General features: G+C 46.2%; 1 protein-coding gene across 1 annotated transcript in view; it reads left to right on the top strand.

Annotated features, from left to right (window-relative positions):
• Positions 1–25,355, top strand: part of CHEK2 (checkpoint kinase 2) — a 130,570-nt gene that overhangs the window by 74,164 nt on the left and 31,051 nt on the right. The window contains exon 9 of the mRNA XM_075320136.1: positions 5,362–5,458. Coding sequence (XP_075176251.1) covers positions 5,362–5,458 — 97 coding nt within the window. The remainder of the gene's footprint in view (positions 1–5,361; positions 5,459–25,355) is intronic.

Below are 25,355 nucleotides of genomic sequence, written 5' to 3'. Positions count from 1 at the left end.
CTGAGGCTACGGGAGGCAAGAGTACCTTCCTCCCCCAACAGAGGACCCCTCGTGCCCCTCCAAAGCAGCGGCCTTTTCCCTTTCGCCCCTTTCGTCAATTTTCCACCAACACCAACTCACGTCGGGAGCGGTCCCCAGCGCGTCAGGAGAGACGGAAGCCCTCCTTTAAGGCAACACCCCACTGGCGTTCCCGTGGCCAGCAGTCCAAGTCTTCCAGGTCCAGATCCCACAGATTTTCCTCCGCATGACTGGGCTCCCGTCACCGGGTCCCCATCCAGGGTCGGCGGTCGTCTCCGCATGTTCAGAAGCACGTGGCTTTCCGTGATAGACGACGCCTGGGTTCGAGACGTCGTCTCTCACGGCTACAAGATAGTTTTCTTCGCTCCCACGCTCACGCTTCGTCCAGTCCAAACCCCCCAAGGATCCCTCCCTCACAAAGGGCTTCTTCGCAGCCATTCAGGCCATGCAGGACTCGGGGGTCATCATCTCCGTACCCCCTCAAGACAGATTCCGAGGTTTTTATTCAAACCTCTTCGTGGTACCCAAGAAGAATGGCACAGTCCGCCCCATCCTGGATCTCAAGCGCCTCTCAGGCGGGTCCGCCTCCGGCGATTCCGCATGGAGTCTCTGCGCTCAGTGATAGCGTCCATGGAACCAGGGGAGTTCCTTTGCTCGGTGGACATCCAGGACGCCTATCTCCACATCCCGATCTTTCCAGCTCATCAGAGATTCCTACGCTTCATGGTTCAGGGGCAACACTTCCAGTTCACTGCCCTCCCATTCGGGCTCTCGACAGCTCCCAGAGTCTTCACCAAGGTGATGGCTACTGTCATGGCTATTCTTCGGACCCGGGGAATTCTAGCCATCCCGTATCTAGACGACATTTTGATCAAGGCTCCCTCGGCGGCGGAGTGCCGCGACAGTCTCAACATCACTCTGGATACTCTATCCCGTCTCGGCTGGTTGATCAACAGACCAAAGTCATCTTTGATCCCGACTCAACGCATCTCATTCCTCGGCATGATCTTCGATACCACACAAGCGAAGGTTCTTCTGCCCAAGGACAAACGCACAGCTATTCTCAGAGGGATTTGGAAGCTCCAACGCGCACCTCGCTGCTCCCTTCGATACTGCATGAGCATTCTCTGGAAGATGGTGGCGTCAATAGAAGCGGTGCCCTACAGTCAATTCCACACTCGCCCCCTTCAAGGCCTCCTTCTCGCAGCATGGGACAAGTCCCCTCACTCCCTGGATCGACCGATTGCGATCCCTCCTCGAGTCAGAGAGTCATTGGAATGGTGGAGATGCTCTCCCCTCACCCTCCAAGGGAGATCATTTCTTCCCCTTCGATGGAGGGTCGTCACGACAGACGCCAGCCTGCTAGGATGGGGGGCCACCTTACAGGACCTGACAGTTCAGGGTCGCTGGACCGAGCCGGAAACCAAGGTTCCCATCAACATCTTGGAACTCAGATCAGTTCGCCTAGCTCTCTTTCATTGGAAGGCTCTGCTTCGCGGACACCCAGTTCGGGTGCAGTCCGACAATGCAACCACTGTAGCCTACATAAACCATCAAGACGGAACACGCAGCCGAGCGGCAATGAGAGAGGTATCTCAAATCCTCGACTGGGCCGAACAGAACATCCCAGCGATTTCGGCGGTCCACATCCCGGGCGTGGACAATTGGGCCGCCGACTTCCTCAGCCGAGAGGGCCTCGACGCGGGAGAATGGTCCCTCAATCCCAGAATCTTCCAGCAGATCTGTTCCAGGTGGGGGACCCCCGACGTGGATCTCCTGGCCTCCAGGTGGAATCACAAGGTCCCCCAGTTCGTCTCCAGAGCAAGAGACCCACTAGCGCTCGCAACGGACGCCCTAGCGATCCCCTGGTCGCAGTTCTATCTGCCGTACCTCTTCCCTCCACTTCCGCTTATACCCAAGCTAGTCAAGAAGATCAAGGCGGAGGGAGTTCCGGTGATTCTCGTGGCCCCAGATTGGCCTCGTCGCCCGTGGTACGCAGAGCTCGTGCACCTTCTCGCCGACGTTCCGTGGAGACTTCCAGACGTCCAGGACCTTCTCACCCAAGGACCTTTTCTTCACCAGAATTCACAGTCGCTCAATTTAACGGCATGGCTGTTGAAGCCGCAGTACTAACTTCCGCGGGATTCTCAGAAAAGGTCGTCCAGACTATGATCAAAGCTTGGAAGCCTTCCTCTTCCCGCATTTACCACCGGACGTGGAAGGCCTATTTCCGCTGGTGTGAAGCTAACCAGGTCACAGCCATGACCTTCTCCTTGCCAGTTCTGTTGTCATTCCTACAGTCTGGTCTGGATGCTGGATTAGCACTCAGCTCCCTCAAGGGGCAAGTGTCTGCTCTTTCTATTCTCTCTCAAAGGAGGATTGCCTCTCGCTCACAGGTTCGTACATTCATTCAGGGGGCCGCGCATGCGGCGCCCCCCGTTCAACCTCCGGTGGAGCCCTGGGACCTCAACCTGGTTTTGTCTGTTCTCCAGCATTCCCCCTTCGAACCTATGCAGGAGATGTCCCTCACGTTCCTCTCTTGGAAGGTCACCTTCTTAGTTGCCATCACGTCAATCAGGCGGGTATCTGAACTAGCGGCGCTTTCCTGTCGCTCTCCATATCTCGTCTTCCACCAGGATAAGGTAGTCCTCCGTCCGGTTCCGTCCTTTCTGCCCAAAGTGGTTTCCTCTTTCCATCTTAACGAGGACATTGTTCTCCCCTCCTTTTGTCTGAATCCTTCGCACCCTCGTGAGATTCTTCTCCACAAGCTGGACTTGGTCAGAGCTCTCCGTTTGTACATTTCCAGGACCTCTCAATTCAGACGGTCGGATTCCCTTTTTGTACTTCCGTCTGGCCCGCGCAGAGGCCTACCTGCCTCCAAGTCCTCCATTGCGCGATGGATTCGCTCTGCCGTACTGGAAGCCTACCGGGTAAGAGGGAGAACGCGCCCACTCAGGATTACGGCCCATTCCACCAGGGTGGTGGGAGCCTCGTGGGCGGTCCGTCACCACGCTCCAGCGTCGCAGCTTTGCAAAGCGGCCACCTGGTCTTCGCTTCACACTTTCACAAAGTTCTACAGGGTCCACACTTTCGCATCCTCCGATGCGAGCCTCGGTAGACGAGTTCTGCAGGCTGCAGTGGACCGAGGTCAGCCCTGAGAGTAACATTAGACCCACCCGTGGGACTGCTTTAGGACGTCCCATGGTCTCTGTGTCCCCCAATGAAGCGATAAAGAAAAGTAGATTTTGGGTACTCACCGTAAAATCTCTTTCTTGGAGCCTTCATTGGGGGACACAGCACCCGCCCTTGTGTTGGACATATGTTACTGTTCAATGTTTCTGTTGAATGTTGAGTTTAATGTCCACTTCTGTACGATTGTTTGTTTTTTCTACTGTTGTCTCCTATTGCTTTCTCACTAACTGAGGTACAATTGCCAGTTGGTGGGTGTATACTGCATAGGAGGAGTTTTCCTTGTTTTGCTTAGTGTCGCCTCCTAGTGGCAGCAGCATACAACCCATGGTCTCTGTGTCCCCCAATGAAGGCTCCAAGAAAGAGATTTTACAGTGAGTACCCAAAATCTACTTTTTGGTCTCATCTGACCACCTTCCATGCCTCCTCTGGATCATCCAGATGATCACTGGTGAGCTTTAAACAAGTCTGGACATCTCCTGGCATAAGCAGGGGTACCTTGCATACCCTGCAGGATTTTAATTCATGACGATGTAGTGTGTTCATAACAGTAATCATAGAGACTGTGGTTTCAGGTCATTGACCAGGTCCTCCTGTGTAGTTCTGGGCTGATTCTTGACTTTTCTTTATAATTACTCTTACCTCATGAGACAAGATCTTGCATAGAGCCACGGACCGAGTAAGATGGACAGTCCTCTTGTGTTTCTTCAATTTTCAAATAATGGGGCCAACAGTTGTTGCCTTCTCACCAAGCTGCTTTCCTATTGTCCTGTAGCCCATCCGAGCCTTGTGCAAGTCTACAATTGTGTCCCTGATGTCCTTAGACAGCTCTTTGGTCTTGGCCATGGTGGAGAGGTTGGAGTGTGACTGATTTGTGTGGATAAGTGTCCTTTTTTTTTTTTTTTTTTTTTTTTTTTTTTTTAATGCATGTATCAAGTTCAAACAGGTGAAATAATACAGATAATGAGTGCTGAGTAGGAGGGCTTCTTAAAAAAAAAAAACAGGTTGGTGAAAGCCAGAATTCTTGCTGGTTGGTAGGTGATTAAATACTTATTTCATGCAATAAAATGTGAATTGATTCTATTGAAAATACAACACGCAATTAAATAAAGAAAAAACAAAAAGCCAGCACCAAATGTGCACTTCAGCACTAAACATTCCAAACTGTACATATTATAAAAATTTTGAGATTTTTGGCAAAAAATTGCAATTTCTTGAGCTGCCTCGCCACGTCACGGCAAATCTCATTTGAGGCAGTCCTACACTAAAATATTTTTATAAAATGTGCCATACGGCCTCACATATGAATAGTAGAACTGCTCTTAGCAGCACTCACCTGGTCTATTTCAATCCCGTACCCATGACTGAGTCATGGCTGTGGGCGGGACAGGTCCAAGCAAATGCTGCATGAAGTAAATAGCCTGTGGACAAAGCCTGATGACTTAATGTGAACAGTCACCAACCGCCAAAATCTAGACAGATGGAATACATCCCAAATTGGGGTGCATAGCAAGGTGGAGGTCAACCACCGACCAATTCAATGAAGAAAAAACAAAAAGCCAGCACCAAATGTGCACTTCAGCACTAAACATTCCAAACTGTACATATTATAAAAATATTAATATATATAAATACGCAATTAAATAAGTAACATCCCTGGAATCTGCATCCCTCTTGCTCTATATTATGCTGCTCTTAGATTTAATAGCAAAAAATATGCTGACAGATTCCCATCCGTTGCCCCTCCCCCTTACTGATCAGTTAGTGTCATACTACTAGGATATGCCCTCATTAATCCGTATTGTGGGAAATGTATGTAAAAAGAACTTTAACTTTGAATTATCTGCTTTTGAGCACTAATTCTGAGTTATATATGCTATCTACCACCTCATGAAGCAGGCGTGACACAGCGCATTGTGAAGGAATATTTTTTTTTCTGGAGACTATCGGTGCTTGTGACAAAGCTTTGATATAAACAGAGATTTCCTACCTGGTTACGTGACCAGTTAAGTAGGCTGAAGCAGCCCCCAAAACCCCACATGGTACCCACGATTACATTGGTCACCAAGTGCCGAGCTATTGTCAGGAATGACCCTTCTGTATACCGAATTTTATACGCTAAGAAGACCTGTAATTTTTTTTTTTTCTTTCTAGGATGGAAGGAGGTGAATTATTTCACAGAATATTGAAATCCAGGCCCAAAGAATCAACTTTGAAACTGTATTTTTACCAGATCCTACTTGCAGTTCAGGTAAACTGTCTACTATTTATTTTTTACTAATTCCATTGTTTGATAGAACAGTCCACTGCACTATTTCATTCAGTATCTGTAAAAAACCTAAAGCACACACCCTATGTGTACTGCTATGGTGATGAATGCTACTGTAAGATTGTTCATCCTCCTCGCCTTATATGTCTTAATGTAATGTGACCGTTTTAGCAGGTGCCATAATACACTCACATAATACAATGTTGTTGGCTAAGTGCTCTGTGGTATGGAGGGTGCCATACAATGTGAAGGGAAGAAATCAAGGCTCTCCAAGAAGTAGATGAGAATAATTGTGTAGACTTTAGTTTGAATAAATCATTAGCATGTACATTAAAGTAGAAGTGAGGAAGAAAATAAAAACCCAAAGATAGAGATGGCCAAATATAGTGTGTAGGAGCACAATGTATACTTCACAGGAATAGGTGGATACATAGTAAATATGGATAAATCCGACATGCCCCTATACAAAAGATATATGCACTGGTACCAACTCTAAATAGATATAAATAAAAGACCTATATAGTGTGTGTGTGTGTGTGTGTGTGTGTGTGTGTGTGTGTGTGTGTAAAATACACACTGTGTGTGTATAATGAATGCTGTGCCCTAGCAATAACAGCTAATAGGTTCCCTGCCTTTTCCCACTCCTCAAAAAATGTGTTGTTAAAACATCCGCCTATTCTTAGCCTTTTCCCTAAGGTGTATATCATACGACTTCTGAGTCTCCTTCCATTCCAGGAGATTCTGAGTAGTTGCCGATTCTATATACTGGCGTTCTGTAGACTGAACCCTTTCTCGAAGAAATATCCCAAATTGACGTGACTTAAGGGTGCTTTACACGCTACGACATCGCTAGCTATAGCTAGCGATGTCGTGCGCGATAGCACCCGACCCTGTCGTTTGTGCGATATATGTGGTGATCGCTGCCGCAGTGAACATTATCGCTACGGCAGCGTCACACGCACATACCTTGTCAGCGCCGTCGCTGTGACTGCCGAACAATCCCTCCCTCAAGGGGGAGGTGCGTTCGGCGTCATAGCGACGTCTCTGCGGCATCACTAAGCGGCCGGCCAATAGAAGCGGAGGGGTAGAGATGAGCAGGAAGTAACATCCCGCCCACCTCCTTCCTTCCGCATTTCCGGTGGACGCAGGTAAGGAGATGTCCGTCGTTCCTGCGGTGTCATACATAGCGATATGTGATGCCGCAGAAACGAGGAACAACATTGCTAGTGCCCAAACAACGATATTTTGTTTTAGAACGACCTCTCCAAAACCAACAATTTTTACCACTTTTGGGATCGTTGAAGGTCGCTCGTACGTGTCACACGCTGCGATGTCGCTAACGGCGCCGGATGTGCGTCACAAACACCGTGACCCCGACGATATATTGTTAGCGATGTCGCAGCGTGTAAAGCACCCTTTAGTCTTGGACCTGCTAATCCCCTGTATTAATTAATGCCCCTCGCAAACAAGCTTTAATGGCATCACATATAATGTTTTGGGAAACACTCCCCATGTTTTCTCTAAAGTAATGATTTAGGGTGGAAATAATAGGATCGGCCTCAATAATTTGCAGCCAGAAAGAATTTAGGGACCATGTGACAAGAGCAGGGTCAGGCCCAGGAAGTAGTCTGAGGCAGGTCACCATGGGGGAATGATCTGAGATGGCTCTGAGCAGATATAACACCAACTCCACTAGTGACAATATGCCTGCAGACCCCAGTGTCATGTCAATTCTAGACAGGGTTTCATGTGACTTTGAATAACAGGAAAATTGACGAACTCCCGGGTGCCCAACCCTCCAAACGTCCATCTGTCTTTTATCGTCTCGCCAAAGCTTGAGATGGGCAGTGTCTCCGAGGACAGGTCATTATTAAATTTCTTCAGCGCTCTATTGGGAGACCCAGACGATTGGGGTATAGCTACTGCCCTCTGGAGGCCACACAAAGCACTACATCAAAAGTGCAAGGCCCCTCCCCCTCTGGCTATACCCCCCCCGTGATATCACGGGTTCTCCAGTTTTAGCTTTGTGTGCGAAGGAGGTCAGACATTCCATGCATAGCTCCACAGATTTTAGTCAGCAGTAGCTGCTGACTATTTCGGATGGAAGAAAAGAGGACACATATAGTGTCCCCAGCATGCTCCCTTCTCACCCCTGGATGGTGTTGTAAGGTTGAGGTACCTATTGCTGGTACAGGGCTGGAGCCTGACATGCTGTTTTCCTTCCACATCCCCTGGTAGGGCTCTGTGGAAGTGGGATCCTGCCGGCCTCTCAGCTCTGACGCCGGGCTCCATCCACAGACCCATTAGAACCTGATGGAGACGGAGCAGGAGTACGATCAGGGACAGGCCCTGCATCATACAGGTACTCTGTGTCCCCGGCAGGCACAGACACACTCCGGGCTGGCTGGGTGTTGTAGTGCGCCGGGGACCGCAACGTTGGAGTTAGTGTCCCTACAGATTACTGGGGGATTTTTTGTGTATGGGAACGCAGCGCCGACCCCCTCTGGACCGGGCGGCGCTGCTGTGACTTGTGGTGCGCTGGGGATCCGCCGTCCGCGCTTTTACGGCGGCGGCGGTTATAAATTGAGTCCCCGGCTTTTTGGGCCTAGGACGCCGGCAGCTCCGATTCGTTCCCGCCCCCACCCTGTCATTCAGGGTAGGGGAGAGACGCTGTTCGCTAGCAGCGACGAGGGCTGGAGCCTGATTTACATGCTCCAGCCCTCACACTAGGCACAGAGGGAAGCAGGCTTCCCGCTCTTAGCCAGGAACGCCCAGGGCCCGCCCCCCTTCCTCTCAGGACGCCGGCAGCCATTACATGCAGTCTGGCTGGAGGAAGGACGCAAGGCTCTGGGAGACCTGGACTAGGGGCTATCTGGCGACCACACACCCGCTTTTTAAGCGGGCGGTAAGCGATTTTTCTGTGCTGGTCCCTCTAGTGCCTCACGGTGTATCGGTGTACTGTGTACAGATATATAGATATTGTTTTTCTTGCACTGTGAGGTCGCTTCTGGCTGCTCTCCCAGATCACTCTGTGGAAGCAGCAACATGCCATCCTCAAAACGCAAGGCTGCCAAGGCCAGGGCTGTGTGTACTGCGTGTGCTGCATGTGGGGCTGATCTACCAGCAGGCTCCCATTGTGTGCAATGCTCCGACCCGGTGCTGCTTCGCCAGCCGGAGTCAGGAGAGGTAGTGACCCAGGCTGAGACGCTTGTAAGTTCTGCCCCGGTGACAGGGACAGACTTTGCAGTTTTTGCTGATAATATGTCTCTGTCTATGGCAAAAATCCTTGAAACCTTGCAATCTATGCATGGGGCTCAGTCTTTGGGCACGGCGAGGCCTCTGTCCTCAGGTCCCCCTCACTTGGAATTAATCCAGCCCACAGGGGGGTCCCCGGCTTTACAGGCCGAGGATTATGACTCAGATGATAGCCCCAGCCACCCTAAGCGAGCTCGCTGGGAAAGACCCTCGACGTCATCACACTGCTCAGGGTCTCAGCGCAATCAGTCTCCCTGTGATGTGTCTGATGAGAGTGATCAGGAATCCATTCCTGGAACCCCTCTCAACCTGGATACCCCTGATGGGGATGCCATGGTAAACGACCTTATCTCAGCCATCAATAGGCTGTTGGATATTTCTCCCCCAGCCCCTTCAGCAGAAGAGGCAGCGGCAGAGCAGGAGAAGTTTCGTTTCCTTTATCCCAAGCGTAAATTGAGTGCTTTCTTGGATCACTCTGACTTCAGAGAATCAATCCAGAAGCACGACGCTCACCCAGAAAGGCGTTTCTCTAAACGATCTAAAGATACGCGTTTCCCTTTCCCCCCTGAGGTGGTCAAGCGCTGGACACAGTGTCCAAAGGTAGACCCCCCGATTTCCAAACTCGCAGCTAGGTCCATAGTTGCAGTGGAGGATGGCGCTTCACTTAAAGATGCCAATGACAGACAGATGGACCTTTGGTTAAAATCTGTCTATGAAGCTATCGGCGCGTCGTTTGCTCCGGCATTCGCAGCCGTATGGGCACTCCAGGCTATTTCAGCTGGCTTAGCAAAAGTGGATGCTATCATACATCCAGCAGTGCCGCAAGTGGCGCATCTTACCACGCAGATGTCGGCGTTTGCGTCTTACGCTATCAATGCGGTCCTAGAATCTACCAGTCGCACCTCAATGGCGTCCGCCAATTCGGTAGTTTTGCGCAGGGCCTTGTGGTTAAAGGACTGGAAAGCAGATGCTGGTTCCAAAAAATGTTTAACCAGTTTGCCTTTATCTAGAGATAGACTGTTTGGCGAGCCATTGGCTGATATCATTAAGCAGTCCAAGGGTAAAGACTCCTCTTTACCACAACCCAGACAGAAAAAGTGGCAGCAGAGGTTTCAGTCCTTTCGAGGTTCGGGCAAGACACCATTTACCTCGTCCAAAGGGACTCAGAGGACGCAAAGAAACTCAGATTCGTGGCGGGCTCACACGCGCCCCAAGAAAGCAAATGGAGGTACCGCTTCCAAAGCGGCTACCTCATGACTTCCAGCCCCCTCCCTCCGCATCGCCGGTCGGGGGCAGGCTCTCCCGCTTTTCCGGCATTTGGATGTCACAGGTCAAAGACCGGTGGGTGACGGACATTTTGTCTCGCGGGTACAGAATCGAGTTCAATTCTCGTCCTCCAGCTCGGTTCTTCAGAACCTCCCCACATCCAGACCGAGCAGATGCTCTGCTGCAGGCGGGAAGGAGTGGTGATCCCAGTCCCTCCTCAGGAACAAGGGCAAGGGTTTTACTCCAATCTCTTTGTGGTTCCAAAAAAGGACGGCTCGTTCCGTCCTGTTCTGGACCTAAAACGGCTCAACAAACATGTGCACGCCAGGAAGTTCCGGATGGAAACCCTGCGTTCTGTCATTGCCTCAATGTCCAGAGGAGACTTCCTTGCCTCAATAGACATCAAAGATGCTTATCTCCACGTGCCAATTGCTACAGAACATCAACGTTTTCTACGTTTTGTGATAGGAGACGACCATTTTCAGTTCGTAGCTCTGCCATTTGGTCTGGCGACAGCCCCACGGGTCTTCACCAAGGTCATGGCGGCGGTGGTAGCAGTCTTGCACTCTCAGGGACACTCGGTGATCCCTTACCTAGACGATTTATTGGTCAAAGCTCCCTCTCAAGAGGCATGTCAGCACAGCCTGAATGCTACGCTGGAGACCCTACAGTCTTTCGGATGGATCATCAACTTTCCAAAGTCGATCCTATCACCGACGCAATCACTAACGTATCTTGGCATGGAGTTTCATACTCTAGCAGCGATAGTGAAGCTTCCGCTGAACAAGCAGCGGTCACTACAGACAGGGGTGCAATCTCTTCTGCAGGGCCAGTTGCATCCCTTGCGGCGCCTCATGCATTTCCTAGGGAAGATGGTGGCAGCCATGGAAGCAGTTCCCTTTGCGCAATTTCATCTGCGCCCACTTCAATGGGACATTCTCCGCCAATGGGACGGGAAGTCAACGTCACTGGACAGGAAAGTCTCGCTTTCCCAGACGGCCAAGGACTCCCTACAATGGTGGCTCCTTCCCACCTCATTGTCTCAGGGAAGATCCTTCCTGCCCCCATCCTGGGCAGTAGTCACGACAGATGCGAGTCTGTCAGGGTGGGGAGCGGTATTTCTCCACCACAGGGCTCAGGGGACGTGGACTCCGCAGGAGTCCACCCTTCAGATCAATGTTCTGGAGATCAGAGCAGTGTATCTTGCTCTACTGGCCTTCCAACAGTGGCTGGAAGGGAAGCAGATCCGAATCCAATCGGACAACTCCACAGCGGTGGCATACATCAACCACCAAGGAGGGACGCGCAGTCGGCAAGCCTTCCAAGAAGTCCGGCGCATTCTAATGTGGGTGGAGGACACAGCATCCACCATATCCGCGGTTCACATCCCAGGCGTAGAAAACTGGGAAGCAGACTTCCTCAGTCGCCAGGGCATGGACGCAGGGGAATGGTCCCTTCACCCGGACGTGTTTCAGGAAATCTGTCGCCGCTGGGGAGTGCCGGACGTCGACCTAATGGCATCCCGGCACAACAACAAGGTCCCGGCATTCATGGCGAGGTCGCGCGATCAAAGAGCTCTGGCGGCAGACGCCTTGGTTCAAGATTGGTCGCAGTTTCAGCTCCCATACGTGTTTCCGCCTCTGGCGCTCTTGCCCAGAGTGCTACGCAAGATCAGATCCGAGTGCAGCCGCATCATACTCGTCGCTCCAGACTGGCCGAGGAGGTCGTGGTATCCGGATCTGTGGCATCTCACGATCGGTCGACCGTGGTCACTGCCAGACCGACCAGACTTACTGTCCCAAGGGCCGTTTTTCCATCAGAATTCTGCGGCCCTGAACCTGACTGTGTGGCCATTGAGTCCTGGATCCTAGCATCTGCAGGATTATCTCAAGGAGTCGTTGCCACAATGAGACAAGCTAGAAAGTCGAATTCGGCTAAGATCTACCACAGAACGTGGAAGATTTTCTTATCCTGGTGCTCTGCTCAGGGAGTGTCTCCCTGGCCATTTGCATTGCCCAAGTTTCTTTCCTTCCTGCAATCGGGGTTAGAAAAGGGCTTGTCGCTCAGCTCCCTTAAAGGGCAAGTTTCGGCACTATCCGTGTTTTTTCAGAAGCGTCTAGCACGTCTTTCTAAGGTGCGCACGTTCCTGCAGGGGGTCTGTCATATTGTGCCCCCGTACAAGCGGCCGTTAGATCCATGGGATCTGAACAGAGTACTAGTTGCTCTCCAGAAGCCGCCCTTCGAGCCTCTGAAGGAAGTTTCCTTTTCTCGGCTGTCACAGAAAGTGGCGTTTCTTGTTGCGATCACATCGCTTCGGCGAGTGTCTGAGCTGGCAGCTCTGTCATCCAAGGCTCCCTTCCTGGTGTTCCACCAGGACAAGGTAGTGCTGCGCCCTATTCCGGAGTTTCTCCCTAAGGTCGTATCCTCTTTTCATCTTAATCAGGATATATCCTTGCCTTCTTTTTGTCCTCATCCGGTTCACCGGTATGAAAAGGATTTACGTTTGCTAGATCTGGTGAGAGCACTCAGAATCTACATTTCCCGCACGGCGCCCATGCGCCGTGCCGATGCACTTTTTGTCATTGTCGCTGGTCCGCGCAAGGGGTTGCAGGCTTCTAAAGCCACCCTGGCTCGATGGATCAAAGAACCAATTCTAGAGGCCTACCGTTCTGCGGGGCTTCCGGTTCCTTCAGGGCTAAAAGCCCACTCAACCAGAGCCGTGGGTGCGTCCTGGGCATTTCGTCACCAGGCTTCGGCTCAACAGGTGTGCCAGGCAGCTACCTGGTCCAGTCTGCACACTTTCACCAAGCATTATCAGGTGCATACCTATGCTTCGGCGGATGCCAGCTTAGGTAGAAGAGTCCTGCAGGCGGCAGTGACACCCCCGTAGGGGAGGGCTGTTTTGCAGCTCTAACATGAGGTATTTCTTTACCCACCCAGGGACAGCTTTTGGACGTCCCAATCGTCTGGGTCTCCCAATAGAGCGCTGAAGAAGAAGGGAATTTTGTTACTTACCGTAAATTCCTTTTCTTCTAGCTCTTATTGGGAGACCCAGCACCCGCCCTGTTGTCCTTCGGGATGTTTTTTTGTTGTTTGCGGGTACACATGTTGTTCATGTTGAACGGTTTTTCAGTTCTCCGATGTTATTCGGAGTTAATTTGTTTAAACCAGTTATTGGCTTCCTCCTTCTTGCTTTGGCACTAAAACTGGAGAACCCGTGATATCACGGGGGGGGTATAGCCAGAGGGGGAGGGGCCTTGCACTTTTGATGTAGTGCTTTGTGTGGCCTCCAGAGGGCAGTAGCTATACCCCAATCGTCTGGGTCTCCCAATAAGAGCTAGAAGAAAAGGAATTTACGGTAAGTAACAAAATTCCCTTCTTGTCCCAGTATGGGTGAATAGTATTGTTGAAATCCCCCATACATAGTACCTGCACATCTGAATTATCCCGTATAGCCTCCGCCACCATTTTCATGACACTATTATTATAATGTGGAGGGATGTACACCCTTGCATCGGACGCAAAAGAACCTCCCCTCTTTATCTACTTTAGATTCAATAGGTTCAAACGGGATGGCTTTATGTACCCTGGAGTAGTATGAAAAATGGAATGCTAGCTATAGCTAATCCATGATCGATTCAGATATGCTTCCCCCCCCCCCCCCTTAGCCATGACAGCACCACGTGAAAGAGGGATCCGCCCAGCAAAAATAGGAAACCATTCTCCCCCTCTTCCGTTGGTTTCCTGTCCTTAATGAGAGACCTCATTCTGTGAAGCGCGGCACAGAAGAAATTGTGGGCCAGAAGAGGGCTGAACTCGCCCAACCCCGTCCGGTGACGGCTCTGTGACGCGCACCCGGGGAGTATACCAGGTGATTTGGGCGTGGTCACGTGACGTCACATGAGCGCGCCGGAAGGCAGGGCTGCTAAGATGGCGGTGCCCATGCAATGTTCTTAGCGGTATGTTTCGTTGCTCATTATGTCCACTGGACATTGTCCAGCCACCGGAGAGCATCCCTGGGGTTTTCAACAAAGAAGGTCTCGTTAAGTGCTGCCACTCTGAGCTTCGCAGGGTATAGCATGGAGTAGGATACTTGAATAGCCCTTAAGCGTCACTTTACATCAATGAAATACGCCCTATGTTTCGATATTTCCACGGAAAAGTCTGGGAAGAATGAAACTCTGTGACCATTGACCTTGACGTCTCCTTTATTGCGGTCTGCACGTAAGATGGCGTCCCTGTCCCTGTAGTGGAGCAGTTTAATCAGCATGGGTCTTGGATGGGCACCCGGTGGCTGTGGTCTCGTGGGAACCCTATGTGCTCTTTCAGTTGCATAGAATTGTGAAAGGACTCCATCTCCGAATATCTTGTGCAGCCATTTTTCAAACAATTCGGACGGATTTGTTCCCTTTGTCTTTTCCAGCCATCCAATCACTCTCACAATATTCCTCCACAGTCTATTCTCCATATCGTCGGTTTTCATCATCAGGGCTGCTAGTTTTTGTTCATGGCTGCTGACATTTCTAGACACTTGCGGCAGCGTATCTTCTAGGTCACTTATTCTCCCTTCTGAGGCTGCCGTGCGCTTTGATACTTTTTGCAGGCCTTGGCTTATGTGTGAGATTTGGTCTCTGATGTGCCCCATCTGTGTGTTTAAAGATGACATGGTGGTGCCAAGTTGATTGATAGCAGAGAGGACATCTTTTAAAGTGGGCTCCGCTCCCTGGTAAGGAAAAAAGGTAATCCAGCTCAACTGGGGCAAAGTCCGGCATGCAAGGATAACACTCTGGCAGTGCAAGGGTCCAATAGAAGAAAGAAAAATCCAGCTTCCGGAGTAGTAGTAGTAAAACTGATGCAAAATTTTATTAAAGGACGTAAAAATTAATGTGATGACAAAAATAGGGAGCCCATATGCGGCGTAAGGCTACGCGTTTCGAACGCTGCCTGCGTTCTTTGTCAAGCCTGAGTGAACATGTCTTGCTCACAAGCATTTAAACTCACTCCTACCAATGGGAGGAGTGTGTTTAATCAGAAAGCACATGTGCCAGCATGGGGTAGATAACATACAAAGCAACAATACAAAAATTCAACAATAAGTGAACAGATTTTTTTTCATATATACAGAAAAGATTTTTGATATTAAAATTCCACATAAAAAAATTCTATCATCCGAAATGTACATGCAAACATTATCTACCAAGATTTAATAATGAAACATGACATCTCGTCTCAGATTAAGACCATTGGGTATTCTAGTTCCCAAATGAAATATCCAAAAAGCCTCACGTGTGAGAACCTGATGTTGGATATCACCACCACGAGGAGAGATTTTAACTTTTTCTAAGCCAAAAACACGCAGGGATCAGTATTGCAATTATGATGTGAAATAAAATGTCTGGATGCCGATGAGAGATTTCTGGCTGGAATAACGGTGCCCTTAGAATTATAAATATCCCGGATATGTTCATTAAAACGCACCTTGAGTTTTCTCACTGTACAACCAATATAAAGTAGGTTACAGCTGGTGCACTTAATGCAATAAACCACATTGGTGGTATTACAATTAATGTACCTCGAAATGGAATATGTGGCAGTCTCACCAGTATTTGAAAATGAGCTACAAGCTAAGGCAAATTCACATGTGCGGCAGCGTGAGGTGCCGCACCTAAAAAATCCCTTGTGTTCAAGCCAGGTGGAAACAGGTTTATTTTTTACAAAAAAACTAGGTGAAAGAATGTTGCCCAGTGAAGGTGCTTTTTTAGCAACCACATTGCAACCAGATTGCAGTATGGTTGCAAGAACAGGGTCTTCATTTAAAACGGGTAAATAACGTTTAATAATATTTTTGATGTGATTGAATTGTGTGCTGTATTGTAAAGAGAGCACTATTGTGTTATGCAATTTCATATTATTCTTATTGTTTTTACATTCAGAGTTTTTATTTGAAAAATCTATCAAATGATCACGTTTTTTATTTTCTACTATCTTGCGTGCTCTCTGAAGTGTCCAGGATGGATAACGCCTTGCACTTAATCTGGATTCAGCTGATCTGACTTCATTGTTATATACAGAATGCTCACTGCAATTACGCAAAACCCTGGTAAATTCACCCACTGGTTATAATCTGGTTAGGCATGCCTGTGAAAGTCAAATCCAAAAAATTAATTTTATTATTGTCACAAAAATGGGTGAATTTTAGATTGAATTGTTTATTGTTTAAATAATTCATGAACTCCGGAATTAATAAGATGGGACCATTCCAAATGAATAACTGGTCATCAATAAATCTACCGTACCAGTGGATGAATTTACAGTAAGGGTTATTAATATCATATAAGTATTTTTCCTCCCAATGAGCCATAACCAAATTCGCAATTGAAGGTGAAAATTTAGCACCCATAGAAACTCCGTGGTACTGTAAATAAAACTGTTTATTGAACACGAAAAAATTATGCTCCATCAAAAATTGCGCAACTTGTATGATATAATTTTGAAACGCTGAAGAATAGGAGCTTTATTTATTCAAATGAAAAATCAAAGCATGTATAGCTACAGATAAAGGAATAGTAGTGTACAATGATATAACATCGCAACTAAGCCAACTAAAGCCTGTTTGCCAAATTTTATTGGAGAACTGATCAAGAATGTCAATACTATCTTTGATGTACCCTGGAGTTCTATGGGTTAAAGGCTGCAGTATTGAATCCAGCCATTCACTCATGTGTTCATTGGAAGAGCCAATACCTGAGACTATTGGCCTCATTGGGGGAGGTGATATTCCCTTGTGTGTTTTGGGTAAAGCGTGCAGAGTCGGGGTAACAGGATGTTGTACAATGAGATAATCCCTTTGTTTCTCAGTAATATAATTCAAATGTACACCTTCATCAATCAATCGGACAATCAATGCAGAAAATTTCTCAGTAGGATCAAAATCCAATTTTTTGTATACAGTGGGGTCGTTGAGCATGGATTCAACCTGGGTGCAATAAGCCAGTGAATCCATTACTACAACAACCCCACCCTTATCTGACATTCTAATTACAATATCAGTCATTGTTTCAAGATCCTGCAGTGCTTTTCTTAATTTAAAAGACAAATTGTGCCTGGCAGGTAGAGTGTGAACACTGTCATGCAGCTTTTATAAATCCTGTTCTATTAAATTCTGAAATCTATCCATGCATTCAACCCGTGAATTTATTGGATAAAATGCAGGGTTTTTTGGAAAAAAACTGAGTAGCTTGATCAATGGAATTATCATCAGCAGTATTCACACTCAAATCCTCCAAGCACAACACTGCACGTTGTTCTGAAAAGTCATAAGAACGATAAGGGTTAATACTGACAGGATTATTCACATTAGAAAAATTTTCACCAACAGCATCATGAAAAAAATGTTTTTTAACAGTGAGAATTCTCATAAACCTGTTAATATCCAGTAATGTTGAAAATAGATTAAAGTCCCGTGCAGGAACAAAGTTCATACCTCGTGATAGGAGTTCAATATGGTCATCTGATAAAAGACGCGATGACAAATTAAGGACGCTGTTCTGATTTAGCGGTAATTGTGCTTCTTGCCTCTTGTTATAACATTGTAGGTTCCTCCGATGTTTCCTCCCCCTCCTCCGTTTTTTGATTTAGAAGGTACAAAAGTCCTGGGCAATTTATTGAAGGAGGAATTATTGGAAACATTATCAGTGTCCACATTATGTCCATCAGACATTTCTGCCTCAGAAGAACTGAAACTTACACGTGAAGCTCGATTAAATTTTTTCTTCTTGAGAATGGATTTTGGTGTCCTGTTAGAAGAATTCTTCATGCCAATCATAAATTTTGTTTGCAGCATAGTCATTGAGATCCCTTTGGAACTTTTTCTTTTTTAAAAACATAATGTTATCATCCAAATTTGAAACTGATTTGTTAATTCGTTCCATGGCAGTATCAAATTCCAGTTTGTTATATTGTGAGATAACACTCTGCTTTAATGTGGAAATGTCCTTTTGAAGTTCTGTTAATTTGAGCTCCTCATACTTGACAATGAGTCGCATCAGGTTCAATGAACAGGTACTGAGAATCTGATTCCATTCCTCTTGAAAGGCAGAACAGAAAATCGTGGTAGGTGATTTTTTTAATGCGAAGACCTCTTGGGATCATGTCCTTTGAAACGTACTTGTTTAAGGTTGTACAATCCCACCACGTTTTATTTTCTATAAACAATAATTTTTCCAGCTCACGCATATCCGATAACATGGAGCCTGATGATGATTGAGGATTAACACTTTCATCAAACACAGAGGCAGCTTTGGCTTCCCTATTAGCCATAATATTGTCCGTTCATGAATTATTGATTTATAAGTAATAAATCTGTGTTTGATGAAAGTGTTAGGCTCTGTGCGCACTGGGAAATGGAATTTTCTTGAGAAAATTCCGCATCCTCTCAAAGATTACCGCACCCGCGGTAAAAAACCGCGGGAAACCGCACCCGAAAACCGCATGCGGTTTGCCGCGGCTTTACCGCGGTATTGTTCGCGGTATTGCCGCGGTTTTGCCGCGTGCGGGTTGGGATGTGCTTTATTGCATTCAATGCAATAAAGCACATTGAAGAAAAAAAAAAAAAATACATTTAATTCTGATAGTAGATAGACAGAAGAATAGATAGAGGGATAGATAGATAGATAGATAGAGGGATAGACAGATCGCTGCATTTCCCACGGTCGGCAGTGAGTTCACATTACCGGCCGTGGGAAATGACCGGTAATTACCTCTGCTGTCTGCTGCATTCAGCCTGTGTCTGTGACAGTCGCGGCTGGATGTCAGCAGTGCAGGACGCAGGAGCCGGAGCTGTGGATTACGCCGGAGCTTTGTTTGGGAGGGGTTAATAAAATGGTGAACGAGGCTTGTTGGTTTTATTTAAAATAAAGGATTTTTCGGTGTCTGTGTTTTTTTCACTTTACTTACGGGTTGATCATGTCAGCTGTCACATAGACGCTGCCATGATCAAGCCTGGGGTTAATGGCGGTGGTCCCCTATCACCATTAACCCCTTGTATTACCTTGTCACCACTGCTAAACGGTGGCAAGAAGAGCCGAGGACACGCCGGCAGTGCCGCATAATGTATGCGACAGTGCCGGGGCAGCTGCGGCTGATATTCTCGGCTGCGGGAGGGGGAGTGAGGCGGGGGACATTACCCCTGCCCCTCTCCCTCCCCAGCCTGAGAATACCGGGCTGCCGCTGTGTGCTTACCTCGGCTGGAAGGTAAATATGCAGCGGAGCCCACGTTCTTTTTTTTCTATATTTCCGTTTTCTTTCTATGTGTGTTCTATGTGTCTGTGTCTATGTGATCTATGTCTGTGATGTGTTCTGTGTCTGATGTGTGTGTGTTTACTCTGCACGGCTTCCTGTTCCTGTAATGACATCACTTCCCTGCAAAACCGCAAGCAAGTGATGTACATTACCGGAGGTAAACCGCGAAATACCGCAGGGAATAACGCAGGAAAACGCAGTGAACCGCACAGAATTTGCTGCCTGCGTTATTCCCTGCGGGATTTCATGATTAACATTGAGTCAATGGAGTGAAATCCCGCAGCGATGTGCGGAAAAGAAGTGACATGCACTTGTTTTTGCTGCGGGATTCCCGCAGCAAAACATGCAGCTGTCAAATTCCGCCCAGTGCGCACAGGATTTTTTTTCTCCATAGGATTTGCTGGTGATTCACTGCAGAGATGTTATGAACATTTTCTGCAGCGAAACATGCAGCAAATCCGCGGCAAAATCCGCGAAAAATCTGGTAAGTGCGCACATAGCCTTAATCCTCAATCATCATCAGGCTCCATGTTATCGGATATGCGTGAGCTGGAAAAATTATTGTTTATAGAAAATAAAACGTGGTGGGATTGTACAACCTTAAACAAGTACGTTTCAAAGGACATGATCCCAAGAGGTCTTCGCATTAAAAAAATCACCTACCACGATTTTCTGTTCTGCCTTTCAAGAGGAATGGAATCAGATTCTCAGTACCTGTTCATTGAACCTTGATGCGACTCATTGTCAAGTATGAGGAGCTCAAATTAACAGAACTTCAAAAGGACATTTCCACATTAAAGCAGAGTGTTATCTCACAATATAACAAACTGGAATTTGATACTGCCATGGAACGAATTAACAAATCAGTTTCAAATTTGGATGATAACATTATGTTTTTAAAAAAGAAAAAGTTCCAAAGGGATCTCAATGACTATGCTGCAAACAAAATTTATGATTGGCATGAAGAATTCTTCTAACAGGACACCAAAATCCATTCTCAAGAAGAAAAAATTTAATCGAGCTTCACGTGTAAGTTTCAGTTCTTCTGAGGCAGAAATGTCTGATGGACATAATGTGGACACTGATAATGTTTCCAATAATTCCTCCTTCAATGAATTGCCCAGGACTTTTGTACCTTCTAAATCAAAAAACGGAGGAGGGGGAGGAAACATCGGAGGAACCTACAATGTTATAACAAGAGGCAAGAAGCACAATTACCGCTAAATCAGAACAGCGTCCTTAATTTGTCATCGCGTCTTTTATCAGATGACCATATTGAACTCCTATCACGAGGTATGAACTTTGTTCCTGCACGGGACTTTAATCTATTTTCAACATTACTGGATATTAACAGGTTTATGAGAATTCTCACTGTTAAAAAACATTTTTTTCATGATGCTGTTGGTGAAAATTTTTCTAATGTGAATAATCCTGTCAGTATTAACCCTTATCGTTCTTATGACTTTTCAGAACAACGTGCAGTGTTGTGCTTGGAGGATTTGAGTGTGAATACTGCTGATGATAATTCCATTGATCAAGCTCCCCCAATGAGGCCAATAGTCTCAGGTATTGGCTCTTCCAATGAACACATGAGTGAATGGCTGGATTCAATACTGCAGCCTTTAACCCATAGAACTCCAGGGTACATCAAAGATAGTATTGACATTCTTGATCAGTTCTCCAATAAAATTTGGCAAACAGGCTTTAGTTGGCTTAGTTGCGATGTTATATCATTGTACACTACTATTCCTTTATCTGTAGCTATACATGCTTTGATTTTTCATTTGAATAAATAAAGCTCCTATTCTTCAGCGTTTCAAAATTATATCATACAAGTTGCGCAATTTTTGATGGAGCATAATTTTTTCGTGTTCAATAAACAGTTTTATTTACAGTACCACGGAGTTTCTATGGGTGCTAAATTTTCACCTTCAATTGCGAATTTGGTTATGGCTCATTGGGAGGAAAAATACTTATATGATATTAATAACCCTTACTGTAAATTCATCCACTGGTACGGTAGATTTATTGATGACCAGTTATTCATGTGGAATGGTCCCATCTTATTAATTCCGGAGTTCATGAATTATTTAAACAATAATCAATTCAATCTAAAATTCACCCATTTTTGTGACAATAATAAAATTTAATTTTTTGGATTTGACTTTCACAGGCATGCCTAACCAGATTATATCCACTTGTATTTATCGTAAACCACTGGCTGGAAATACAATTTTACATGCTATGAGTAGTCATCCTAATCATACAATCAAAGCTGTACCAGTGGGTGAATTTACCAGGGTTTTGCGTAATTGCAGTGAGCATTCTGTATATAACAATGAAGTCAGATCAGCTGAATCCAGATTAAGTGCAAGGCGTTATCCATCCTGGACACTTCAGAGAGCACGCAAGATAGTAGAAAATAAAAAACGTGATCATTTGATAGATTTTTCAAATAAAAACTCTGAATGTAAAAACAATAAGAATAATATGAAATTGCATAACAAAATAGTGCTATCTTTACAATACAGCACACAATTCAATCACATCAAAAATATTATTAAACGTTATTTACCCGTTTTAAATGAAGACCCTGTTCTTGCAACCATACTGCAATCTGGTTGCAATGTGGTTGCTAAAAAAGCACCTTCACTGGGCAACATTCTTTCACCTAGTTTTTTTGTAAAAAATAAACCTGTTTCCACCTGGCTTGAACACAAGGGATTTTTTAGGTGCGGCACCTCACGCTGCCGCACATGTGAATTTGCCTTACCTTGTAGCTCATTTTCAAATACTGGTGAGACTGCCACATATTCCATTTCGAGGTACATTAATTGTAATACCACCAATGTGGTTTATTGCATTAAGTGCACCAGCTGTAACCTACTTTATATTGGTTGTACAGTGAGAAAACTCAAGGTGCGTTTTAATGAACATATCCGGGATATTTATAATTCTAAGGGCACCGTTATTCCAGCCAGAAATCTCTCATCGGCATCCAGACATTTTATTTCACATCACAATTGCAATACTGATCCCTGCGTGTTTTTGGCTTAGAAAAAGTTAAAATCTCTCCTCGTGGTGGTGATATCCAACATCAGGTTCTCACACGTGAGGCTTTTTGGATATTTCATTTGGGAACTAGAATACCCAATGGTCTTAATCTGAGACGAGATGTCATGTTTCATTATTAAATCTTGGTAGATAATGTTCGCATGTACATTTCGGATGATAGAGTTTTTTTATGTGGAATTTTAATATCAAAAATCTTTTCTGTATATATGAAAAAAAATCTGTTCACTTATTGTTGAATTTTTGTATTGTTGCTTTGTATGTTATCTACCCCATGCTGGCACATGTGCTTTCTGATTAAACACACTCCTCCCATTGGTAGGGGTGAGTTTAAATGCTTGTGAGCAAGACATGTTCACTCAGGCTTGACAAAGAACGCAGGCAGCGTTCGAAACGCGTAGCCTTACGCCGCATATGGGCTCCCTATTTTTGTCATCACATTAATTTTTACGTCCTTTAATAAAATTTTGCATCAGTTTTACTACTACTCCGGAAGCTGGATTTTTCTTTCTTCTATCCGCTCCCTGGTGACTCACTTCACCTGATGCTGCATGAATCCCCATTGTGGCAGGGGCCTGGTCGTTTTGGCTTTGTGAGAACATCTCTCCCTCCATAGGTTCCACATTGTCCCGTCCCCCCCCTCCGCCCCCTCCTCCTCCACCGTAAGCTGGCCATATCTGCCCGATGTCACTGCGCTCTTCGGGGCTCCACTAGCAGCAGAGCGGCTCCTCTTGCCAGGAGCTCTCACGAACCCTGCCAGCTTCACTGCCGCATTTTCAGCTACACTCCTGCCTGCCTTAGTACCTTCGTGGTGCTGGCCAGCGCCATCTTGGGACTTCCCGCGCTCCGAGACCGCCGCTTCCCGCTGCCTCCTGCTGACTCCTCCGGTCATATTTCTGCAGCAGAGGATGCAGGGAAGTGTACGGAGGACAAATGGAGGGTGAGTGTTATCTCTGCAGCCCAGTGGAACGGATAATTGGCATCCTTCGCCGGAGCTCTCCCGTCACGCGTCCTCTCTCATGCCAGGTCAGGCCCCGACCCCAAGCTGATAACATACTTACCCCTTTACTTATACAAAGACAGAAGCATTGCCCGCAGATGTGCAGGAATTCGCATATACTACAGCACAAAAGTTAGTACACTCACATTTTTTGTAAATATTTTGTTGTATCTTTTATGACACAACACTGAAAATATTACACTTTGATACAATGTAAAGTGGTCAGTGTACAGCTTGTATAACAGTGTAAATTTTGGTGTGCCCTCTAGCTCCAGACACAGCCACTAATTTAGAAATTTCCATAGCATGGACATATTGAGGGAACATGGTCCCAAAAAAAAGGGTAATCCCAATATATTACTTAAGACAAAACAAGGGGCAAGACATGCCAGATAGTATAGTAAAATATAAACTCTTTGTTTCTAAAAAAAACATGTGATTTAATAATCCGCATAGAAAATAGTAGAGTACAAAAATTATTATATACAGTATAGTCAACTAGAGGCAAAAAATATGGTGAGGACAAGAGATTGGGGGAGGTTTTCCGACCAGTTCCAAATGAAAGTGTGTGTGTGTGTGTGTAATATAAATAAATAAATATATATAATACATATATATATATTTTTGTTTATATATTACTGTATGTGTATATATACAGTACATACCAAAAGTTTGGATACACCTTCTCATCTCTAGAATAACTGTTAAGAGGAGACTTTGTGCAGCAGGCCTTCATGGTAAAATAGCTGCTAGGAAACCACTGCTAAGGACAGGCAACAAGCAAAAGAGACTTGTTTGGGCTAAAGAACACAAGGAATGGACATTAGACCAGTGGAAATCTGTGCTTTGGTCTGATGGATCCAAAGATCTCAAATTTGGACTCAACTACCGTGTCTTTGTAGAAAAGGTGAACGGATGGACTCTACATGGCTGGTTCCCACCGTGAAGCATGGAGGAGGAGGTGTGATGGTGTGGGGGTGCTTTACTGGTGACACTGTTGGGGATTTATTCAAAATTGAAGGCATACTGAACCAGCATGCCTACCACAGCATCTTGCAGCGGCGTGCTATTCCATCCGGTTTGCGTTTTAGTTGGACCATCATTTATTTTTCAACAGGACAATGACCGAAACACACCTCCAGGCTGTGTAAGGGCTATTTGACTAAGAAGGAGAGTGATGGGGTGCTACGCCAGATGACCTGGTCTCCACAGTCACCAGACCTGAACCCAATCGAGATGGTTTGGGGTGAGCTGGACCGAAGAATGAAGGAAAAAGGGCCAACAAGTGCTAAGCATCTCTGGGAACTCCTTCAAGACTGTTGGAAAACCATTTCCAGTGACTACCTCTTCAAGCTCATAAAGAGAATGCCAAGAGTGTGCAAAGTAGTAATTAAAGCAAAAGCTGGCTACTTTGAAGAACCTAGAATATAAGACATATTTTTAGTTGTTTCACACTTTAAGTATTTCATTCCACATGTTTTAATTAATAGTTTTGATGCCTTCAATGTGAATCTACAATTTTCAGAGTCCTGAAAATAAAGAAAACTCTTTGAATAAAAAAGTGTGTCCAAACTTTTGGTCTGTACTGTATGTATACAGTGGGAATCATTAATGCTGACAATGAACCTCTCAGTAAGTAAATTTATGTAAATCCCGGTCATCCCGACTCCAAACAGACCCCACAGCACCCACATAGCAGCTAACCACAAGCAGTCCTAACAGCATGATAAAGGTGATAGACAATATTTACCCATTTTAGAACTGTGTCCGAGAACCGACCCTGTGCATCCTTTGACGCACGTTTCGAAATATGTTTGTCAAAAAGGAAGTGGTGTGATACAAAATACAGCTGGTTTTTATAGCCATAACCTAGGTGATGATGCTTAGTATCACCATACCTTAGCATGCATATTGGCCCCCGCCGAAAAGCGAGCCCTCCAGCAATCCCGGATACAGTGCGGGAGGAAGAAATCTTCCGATGACGTC

Source organism: Anomaloglossus baeobatrachus, chromosome 1 (assembly GCF_048569485.1).
Source record: "Anomaloglossus baeobatrachus isolate aAnoBae1 chromosome 1, aAnoBae1.hap1, whole genome shotgun sequence".
Lineage (NCBI taxonomy): Eukaryota > Metazoa > Chordata > Amphibia > Anura > Aromobatidae > Anomaloglossus > Anomaloglossus baeobatrachus.
Note: the sequence above shows the minus strand (reverse complement) of the source record. Positions and strands in the feature narration are given on the sequence as shown.